Source organism: Enoplosus armatus, chromosome 14, assembly GCF_043641665.1.
Source record: "Enoplosus armatus isolate fEnoArm2 chromosome 14, fEnoArm2.hap1, whole genome shotgun sequence".
NCBI classification, from domain to species: domain Eukaryota; kingdom Metazoa; phylum Chordata; class Actinopteri; order Centrarchiformes; family Enoplosidae; genus Enoplosus; species Enoplosus armatus.
The window spans coordinates 17,608,209-17,617,591 of record NC_092193.1 but is presented as its reverse complement, the minus strand read 5'-3'; the positions used below and the strand labels follow the sequence as shown (position 1 = coordinate 17,617,591).

General features: G+C 41.4%; 2 protein-coding genes across 3 annotated transcripts; both read right to left on the bottom strand.

Moving 5' to 3' along the window:
• Positions 1-302: 302 nt before the first annotated feature.
• czib (CXXC motif containing zinc binding protein) lies at positions 303-2,590 on the bottom strand. Of its 2 annotated transcripts, none has more exons than XM_070919068.1 (8): positions 2,578-2,590; positions 2,397-2,480; positions 2,134-2,190; positions 1,972-2,053; positions 1,857-1,888; positions 1,516-1,593; positions 1,029-1,094; positions 303-726 (listed from the first exon to the last, which is right to left on the bottom strand). In XM_070919068.1, exons 1-8 carry the CDS (start codon positions 2,581-2,583, stop codon positions 649-651), a joined length of 483 nt encoding a protein of 160 aa, XP_070775169.1. In that variant the 5' UTR covers positions 2,584-2,590; the 3' UTR covers positions 303-648. The 2 variants fall into 2 exon arrangements, with proteins under 2 accessions (XP_070775169.1, XP_070775170.1); XM_070919069.1 differs by having other exon boundaries at positions 687-726; positions 1,029-1,122.
• A 579-nt stretch (positions 2,591-3,169) lies between these two features.
• uck2b (uridine-cytidine kinase 2b) lies at positions 3,170-9,180 on the bottom strand. Its single transcript, XM_070918542.1, has 7 exons — positions 9,076-9,180; positions 6,583-6,742; positions 5,811-5,907; positions 5,492-5,634; positions 5,129-5,226; positions 4,756-4,804; positions 3,170-4,662 (listed from the first exon to the last, which is right to left on the bottom strand). Exons 1-7 carry the CDS (start codon positions 9,178-9,180, stop codon positions 4,526-4,528), a joined length of 789 nt encoding a protein of 262 aa, XP_070774643.1. The 3' UTR covers positions 3,170-4,525.
• Positions 9,181-9,383: the final 203 nt, after the last annotated feature.

Here is a 9,383-nt window from a genome sequence, read left to right as displayed (position 1 = left end):
TTATTTTCATTTTGTCACATCATATAGAAGAGAGATAGGTCTATTAGATGACACAATCCTTTCCCCACCACTGTAAGTGAACAGTTACGAGACCTTGAAATGCTGACAGAGTGAGAGCTCTTTCATTTCCTCTCCTTGGTCAAACAGTGTTCCTTCCAATCAGCTAATAGTATACTTTCCCCTGGGGATCAATAAAATATTTCTGATTCTAATGTTGCTCCTCATTTACTATTTGCCAAATTGTGCATATTTTGTCATTCCAGTGTAGAGATTTCAGTTAATTGTGACACACAACAATAATATATTGTTCTGGACTTTTTTTTATTGTCTCACAGATTGATTTTGATATACACTACTCCTGCCTAGTGACCATGGAAGGTGGCACTCAAAAGTGCGAGAAAAAAAAAAGCTAAACTCAAATGTTTCACCTTTGAAATTTAATTGAGTCAGTGAAAAAAGCCTTGAACATGATGATCAATCCAAGACATGTATGGACAATCTGTGGTGTTAACCCACACCTGTTAATGTTCATCATCAACAAAACCACGCCACCTCAGCAGCTGAAGCATCCTTGATGCCAGGAAAGAAGCCTGAGGATATTCGGCTGTAGTGTTCATTCGCCCATTTCTGAGGCCCATCATGATGACATCAGCATTTGATGAACTGATGTGTGACCTCGTATATTCCCACCGACTCGCTGACTTTCTCGTCATAGTCTGTCCAGTCCTGAAATGAAATGAACAAAAACGAGGGTTTGTCACGTTGCACAGATAAAAGAGACGGTCACATTCTGTAAACACTGTTGGGATTATTGAAAGTTAGGAAAATAAATGACTGAAGCAGAATTACAACAAAAAAATGACGAATTCACTCATTCGACACAAATGAATGATATCCAACAGTGCGGTATTTGACTGAAATTCTATTTTAAGTCAAATATTCTCTGAAAAGTTAACATTTGTGCAACGAACACAATCTACACAAACACTGACGTACTCTCAGGGACAAGTTGTTCCCACTGCACTCACTTTTTCTTGTAGGTTTATTTCAGGAAATTGTGTTCCAGATTCTGCTCCTTGTGCAGCGAAGCCAGCCTGGAGGTGGTTCAAAAAAAGGAGGAAACTGAGAAGAGTCACAGGACATTAGAAGAAGCAATATACTTTTTTATACTCAGCAGGGAGAACAGGTGTATCTAATAATTGATCGACTTGATTCAATTTAGGTGTGCCAATAAGTCTACCACTGAGTCAGCAAGATTAACACCAGAGCCAAGAAATGGGCATATGTGCAAGGAATGCAGCAATTGTGCTATGCAATTTTCAGGCCAAATGTCAAACGGTGAAAAGGTTAGAAAGTGGAGTACAGTAGGAAAAGCACAGGAGTAAATAATAAAATTGATGAATTAATGAGCCATTGTTAATGTAATTAGTCACACCTGTGCTTTTTCTACGAAAAAATGTCTGCTGTGAAAAAGGCCTTTGCTACATGCGTTCATATTTGTTCAAAGATTCTCACTTGCGGTTGGAAGTCAATGGGCTCCAGACCTCGACACTCAAACTGCACCATTGTCTTGAAGCATTCGCTGTTCTCAGCCTTCAACCCAGCAAACGTAGAGCACCATTAGAGAGAAACACACACAAAAACCTGTTGCAATGTTCATATGACCGATAACAACCATCAGTCTGCTGTTGCTTAATGCACCTATATCATCAGTGTCCACCTAAAACTGCAGTATATGTTGGGAGTAGCAGTGTGCAATACAGTTGGAGACTGAACAGATAAATCTCCTGTGTGGACTGTCAGGCTGCATGAAAACAGACTGGTGAAGTGCCTGTTAGTACAAGATGTTTGCTTACGTTATAAGGTGTGATCGTGTCTCCCAGGATATCTGTAAGAAAAGAGTTGGCGTGTTTTACTTCCACCACAGTTTATACCTCAGAAAATGAAAACAAATGGCATGCTTGCTCGTACCAATTGAATTTTCTCTGGCACAAAGTTTACACTTCTGCACCATGCTGGCACTGCCTCTTCCTCCTTTTAGTGGCACACTCTCCTAGGGAATCATTTAAACAACAGGTTGGATATTGTGTGTGACAATATGTACAAAATGTCCCAAACTGGATGTATCCTTACCACTAGCGTTACATACTGCCATTTATCTGGGACCTCTCCACAGTTTCCACATTTCAGCTAAATTGAGGGGAAGAGACGTAAAAACACTGCTGTTGTGAGTGAGACAGAAAGTGAGAGAAGCTGTAACACATCCCAAGCAAGAAAAAAGTATATTAATACCTAAATATTCAAATTATGACCATTATCGAACACAGAGAGGAAAATAAGATGACATACTAATATAAATGAAGTGAACGAGCATGTTAGCTTGACAGCTATCCTACCTTCAGAAACCAGCGGAAGTCGTCGCCCAATGGTTTCACACTGGTGACATTCTCCAAAGTGGCTTTGAACTGGAGCCCAAATTTCTGTCATGCATGTGACAAAAGCAGAGGTTAAAATTCACCCAAAAGTAGCTACATTGCTTCACTGTTTACATCAGCAACTTGCTGCAGCGACACATACCACCATCTCTAAGCTTCCCCTCTCTCTGACGACTTTTTCCGTTTCCTTCAGGTACGCCTCGTAAATTCTGACATTCAATTCAGTCATAAAGTACTATTGTCTTTCGTTGCTTAGTTTCGTTAGGAGTTACATAGTAGTGTAAATTTAGTAACATTTGGACGACTGTTTTGTTTAGAAATCGAGCAGCACAGCTTTGCTTAATAGTGTAGCTGAAATGATGTGAACATGCGCGTTAAGCTTGCAATATAATACATAAGTTAATTCATTGGTGATTGTATACCATATACAATATGTCTTGCCATGTTGTTTACAACCAAACGTAGTGTGTCTGCTATTTTTTCTACAGTAATTTTTAGTGTTCATGACGATTACGCGCAACCAAATGTTCACATATCCGTCAGCATTTAAAGGGAGCACAATTACAACAGTTAAGTGCACCCTCTGGCGGTCACACTAAAAAGACCATGTATGACCTACTTATTGGTGCTCAATGCAACCTTATTGTTAGCATTTACACTCATGATACTTTAAAGTAATCTTCATCAAAGCATGTCATTAATAAAGTTTGTCCAAATAATCACACTCCTCAGGCAGGGACACGCGGCAAGATTCGTTTATTTACCATTAAGCAATTGACGTCATTCGGTTATAAATCATCCAACAACCCAATCCAGTTCAACAGTCATACGGTACAAATCTCGTGGTACAAATCATTCATTCAATTGCACTATACACAACAAATACAGCACATGGAATACAAAATCGGTACAACTGTTTATTTATTGTAACCTTAAGTTAATGGAAACTGGTTTCCGGGGTGATACTTACTGTACATGTTAACCTGAGGCAACTTTGCAGAGGCATTGTGGTGGGTCTTGGTGGATAGTAGCAACACACCATGGAAAACTGATATTGCTGTGGCATTGAACACCCATATCATCCTTTTCTGGCATTTCAAATCAAAACAGTATCAACCTGAGCTTCATCGTATTTAACAGGGCTCATTCTGTCATGTGAATGCAAACCATTTAAATTGGGGTATATTATGAGTAAATGATATATTCAAACTTGAATAACCTCATGAATTAATTCATTTTCATTCACAGAAGATGAGTACTTGTATGGATAAGATTTCATTGGGATGGTCCTACACCAATAGGCCATTAATTAGAGGGTCCAAGAATGTAACAATACCCACAACACTAGACTGAGTTAAAACAGTTGTCAGTTGAACCTTCCAGCCTTTGGCTTCATTGGTCTGGTAGTCACATTATTCTGCACGTGACAGTCAGTACTGAAAAATCATGTAGTGTGTTTCTGCTGCTGCAGACATTATAGAGAATCAATGTGGTGGACACTGAAGTAAACAGGGCTCTAGTGTAACACATTACACTACACGATATAATGAGGGAACTTAAATACTGAAAAACGGCAGGAAACACTCCCAAGATTGTCAGTATAAATAGAGTGCAATCCTGGTTTCTTCAACTCGTCTTCAAATTCACTTCCTTCTTGTTTCGAACCTACCCAAACATTTATCAGACTCCCCTGGCCATTAGGGGTTCAAGTTTTATCAGACTTTACAAAAAAAGTAAAAGGATCCCCCCCCTTTCTTTTATTCATTAGCAGCATGAATTTCCATAAAGCAGCAGGGGATACATAAAAACCAAAATTCAATCTGGGAGGAAAATGCATGGGGCCAATTCTAACCCATGGTCTCATCACAAGAACAACAAGAGCTTCTCTTACCCCGCCCCCCGACAAAAATCTAAATCCCAAGTTCAACAATTACAAGGAAAGTAACTAATAACAACACAGTAGTCATAATAAAAGGCATTTCAATTCTTTTTGCATCTCTTTTTTCCATCTTAAATACAGTGATGCCAACTGGCATTATTTACAGCGCCCCGACACCCCTCTCCGCCCTGTGAAGAGAGGTGTAACGAGGTCAATGAGGCCGGCTGCTGGACTCCGAGGTCCGCCGCTGACGTGGAGTACTGTGACCATTCATACAGCCGTTGTGACGCTTGCTTAGTCCGCCATTCAGAATGTCTTGGATGTGCTGTACTATCAAGTTGATAGCCACTGCAGGAAACAAAGAGAGATGGTTACGTAGGCCGTTTAAGCATTGTACTCACAACATACTGCATCTGCATACTGTATAATCATTTTCCTTACCAAGGTTATCTGCTCCTCGTGGAATAATCACATCTGCATACTTCTTTGTCTAGTAGAAATAAAGGAGGAGGTCAATGCTCAAGTTACTGGTGAAACAACATTTTTCACTTGATTGAATGTGTACCAATACTTGACCCGAGTGGGACATTCTTTACAGTTAAAAGTAAAAAATATCAGTGCTCCCTGGTGGACAAGCAATGTACTGGTAATACTTTCTTAATTACCTCAAATATGTCTTTGGCCTTTCTGTTTCACATCGGTCGACATGTACATTAAAAACAATATATCCCTTCTAAGCTAACATTGGCTGATAGGGTTGGTTGGGCTCCACTGCACGACTACAGATACTTGTAAATTGGGATTCGTCACTTACTGGTAAACAGAACTCCTCAAAGGCCGGTTTCACAAAAGTGATGTACTGAGCCAGCACTTGCTCCAGCTCTCTACCACGCTCACTGATGTCTCTTAGAACTGAAACCAAGAAAATACAAAAATAAGATATACAATATAAATACTAGCCATTTAACTAAATGACTAAAATACATCCATACAAAAACCCACACTAGTATTAAATGGTGACTTGGGAGAACTTAAGCTAGTATAAAAATGTTCCTGCGGCAACTGGTCTACTTGTGCCTTTTATCAACAGATAAATTATTACTTTTATAGTTTAATTAATATATAGGCAATTCATTGCTCTACAATTGTTACCACAGCTATCACTATCACTACACACCTCGGCGTGAGAGCCGTGTGTCTGGATCTGTGTCAACAAACAGCTTCATCTGGAACAGGTCTCTGATTTCCTGCGAGTAGAACATGAGGATGCCTTCAAACAGGACCACATCAGCGGGATACACCGTAACAAACTCCTCTTTCCTGGGAGAAGACACAGATGACAGACATGGTTTTATGCAAATTTAAAAACTGATTTCACAATCAAGTATCAGGTTCAGGAACATGTTTAATATGCCTTGCAATTATAGATGGAAGAAACACAATGATGGTGTTGCCCAAGCAACAACTGTGACATGCAACTGGCAAGAGGTGCTCACCTGGAATGATTGACAAAGTCATAAACTGGGATCTGGACAGTCTTCCCCTGCAGGATCTGTCTGAGTGTTTGCATGATCAGCTCATTGTCAAAGGCATCTGGGGACAAGAAAAGGGCAAATGCTCAGTTGTGATCTTCATGAGATGTCATATCCTTTAACCCCAGTTACACCAGCTTGGTGTGCGCCCATGGACACGTGGGACCCCGCACTGCACGTTTGGTAACCCAGGAATCCATTCGTATAACAGGTGTTGGGTTCAGTCTCTGAGCCTCAGAGCAGCTGCCTCTGAGAAAGGCCTGCTGACTCTGAGGATTTAAAAATCAGCTGAGAAAGGAAGTAGGAGCAAGAGGGGGCAAAGTCAGATACCACAAATAGAGTCTTTGCTTCAGCCAGAAACACACTGGAATAAATTAGCAACGTGGCAGCAAAGCATGCCGCGGAACACGTGGCAGTTTTAAACATTTTATAATCATGGCAATTTGCAAGCAAACAGTATTAATCTTTTATCTGTGCAATAAAGTAACCGCAGCGGTCACCAATTCAGCAAATTATGGCATTTATTTACTTACAACATAATTTGGTTAAAGTCAGGTATGTGGAGAAAACTCCACATGCAGATTAAGTATCTGTTTCAAGCCATCTGAATAATACTTTGCTTGAGACAACTGAAATCTGTGGTACGAGTAGCAAACGTGCCTGCTGCAAGCCAGCTGAGGTGCTGTACCCCACATAGCACATGAGCTGTGCCAACAACTATTCAGTGTATGTATACCTGGATGATCAAAGTTGAACTGGCCCTTAAGTGCCTTTGCCTTCTGCTCTGGAGTTAGCACCTTGTAGAAGCTGTCTTGGCTGAGGATCGCCACCTGCCGCTGGTGATGGTCGATCTTGTTCTGGCCCAGCAGCTCCATGATCTTCTCACATACTGAGGACTTCAGAGACAGACAAAATAAAGAACCATGACTGTCGTGTAGATCACTAGATGGGAAAATGGGGAGACTGAGCATTAAGTCTATATACACACGAAGTTAAAAGAAATAGGGTGCCTGGTAAAAAAACATCAGTATCAACCCAAATATGAATGAAAGCACTGTAATGATAACCAGTTTCAACCCAGCCCACAACGTGGTCATATTTATCCAGAAATTGAGTGGGTGGGTAATTTCCCACCTTGTATGAGGTCAACTAACACAATCATACGTGAACTGCACAGCAGCCTGCCATGTTTGTCCCCACTGACCTTCCCAACTAAATGAATCTCATACCCAGTGCTGACTGGGCATTCTCCAGCGGCCCGAGGCTCTGTTGCCTTTGTGTCCGTGAAATTGTGCTACAATGATGTTGGACGCCCCCACTCAGGACATGGAAGGTTGCATCAACACACTCAAATGCATCAATTTCAGACAAAAGAACCTGGCTTTAAAAAGGTCCGATATTTAAGGCAATCTGCAGCATCATCTAATTGGCATTTTTAATGCGTCTAAGCTAACAAACCGATTAGTCTTTTGGTCTATCAGTTATCCAGAAATATTCTGATAATCTGTTGTTTTCTAACATCAAGCGTTTTTAAAGCGTACTTTTTACAAATGCTGTCACTTTCCCATTTCATATCAATGTAAAATAATGGCTTTGGTCTTGGTTCAAATAAGCAAGCAATACTTTTTATTTGGTGCTCTAGCCAAGTGAGCATTTGTCATCTATTTATTTGGCAATATTAGTTTATGACTGAAAATGATGATTGGTGGCTTAATTGATGCTGAAATGTATCGACTAAGTTCGTAACATTTTTGTTTGCATTACTGATAGAACAAAGATGCTTTTCTGCATTAACTTAGAAAAGCCAACCCTTTAATCAAGCTGCAGGGCCGATGAAAATACAAAACAATCTGCATTGCTGCCACACTGAGCAGATGAGGCTAAAATTACGTCAACCAATGCTTGAGCAGGCAGCTTTATAATTAAAACTCGTCTGGCGTCAAGACGGTACAATCAACCCTTCGTCCAGCCCCTTGTGAGGTGTTTTCAGGAAGCAAAACACTGGTCCAACGCCAGCGTGCTGATATCTGGGACAAAGTTGGGAGGAGGGGCAAGCTGGGTTGAAACAAGATGTTAGATAGGCGAGTCTTCGCCCTCATATCTAATACTGTGATTCACCTACACTGCAAGTGAATCCGGAAACATAAACACAACAATGGAAAGTCCGTATGTTTAACCATATTACTTAAAAAAAACATCTCGTCTGTGGCTCTCACTTGCAAGCTTATCAGTTCAAGTCCGGTTTACACGAGGTGTGGTTTGTGACATCGCTAGCAGGACGCAAAATACACGTAATTAGGTTTCTTTGTTATGAACCGGTCGCTTCATCTAATGACGTGTTCTAAAATGTGTGCGTGTCCTGTCAGTGGGACAAGAATACCGTCAGTGTCGACGTGACTTTTCCACTGCCCACGCATCCAAGTTACGGTAAAAGGCAAATTAAGGAGGCTATACATTTAACTAGCGGCTTGTTACAATAACGGTCGGTATCTGTTTAAGCCGATCTCGGCTAATAGTACACTACGAGCCTGGTCAAAACCTGACTTATTTTATATAGAACAAAGGGACGTGGGCGCGAGGGCTTTAGAGAATTCTTTCGAATTCCCGTTGGCGCCTGTGTCTGTTATCATTCATCACACCAGCATCTAGGTTAACGTTATTTAACGTTAGCGGTTAGCCCAGGTCACGGAACCAAAAAAAATCTTTTTAACGCTAAACAACGGGCATTTGTCATGCTAAATATAATTTAACAATCTTGTCAAAGATTTGCTAGATATGAACGAAACGTGGTTCACAATGTTTATAAACAGTTCACAGCCTAGAGGCAAGCGAGCACCAGCTATTGTCTAATAGCGACACTGCTAGCATGTGATGGAATTTAGCTAGGCGGCTAGGTAAGCTAACATCAGTGATCTCCACGTAGTCTTAAGTTAGTCGGTCCTGCTAACGACCGCCACCCCGTACGAAAGGGAAAGATGCAGTTGAACAAACGCAAAGTCCAGTACCGTTACAACAGGCGGTGGACAAGCGTGCTAAGCTAAACCGGTGCTTGGAAGTGCTGGGTGGTTAAACAGATGATTGAGCTGTCAATCAAGCCTCAACATTGAGTCGCTGAAGCCACGCGGTCAACTAGCTCCCGGCTGCCGAGTGACCCTCTGCCGCGATTTAGCTCAAACTCTAACTATGACAATTCGCGAAAAGCGTCAAATTAGCTTGCCAGGATGCCAACCTTGCCGCTGGCGGTGCCTCCGGAGACACCGATAAGGAAAGGTTGTCGAATAATGTTGGCGTTCTCGCTACGGTCCCTTAGATGAGTCTCACTGTCCCCGGCCATACTTGCAGAGTGCGGTCAGTGGTGCTGTGCTGGAATATCATTGTGGCGGAGCTCCGCCCTTCTGGCAATCCAGCTGAGAGGTGCATTACCGCCACTAACTGGACTGGAGTTTGGAAGCTCCTCCCTCAACACCCCCGTTAGGTTTATACTATATACAGTCTGTGGTTTATACATTCGCAATATTGTATTTACATTAATTTATT

Coding starts and splice junctions, on each gene's coding strand:
- czib (XM_070919068.1), bottom strand. Junction 2,191..2,396: donor ACTTCCGCTGGTTTCTGAAG/GTAGGATAGCTG, acceptor CCCTCAATTTAG/CTGAAATGTGGAAACTGTGG. Junction 1,889..1,971: donor TGCCAGAGAAAATTCAATTG/GTACGAGCAAGC, acceptor CTTTTCTTACAG/ATATCCTGGGAGACACGATC.
- uck2b (XM_070918542.1), bottom strand. CDS start 9,180: ATGGCCGGGGACAGTGAGACTCATCTAAGGGACCGTAGCGAGAACGCC. Junction 5,635..5,810: donor GACTTTGTCAATCATTCCAG/GTGAGCACCTCT, acceptor GTCTTCTCCCAG/GAAAGAGGAGTTTGTTACGG. Junction 5,227..5,491: donor CACACGGCTCTCACGCCGAG/GTGTGTAGTGAT, acceptor TCTTGGTTTCAG/TTCTAAGAGACATCAGTGAG.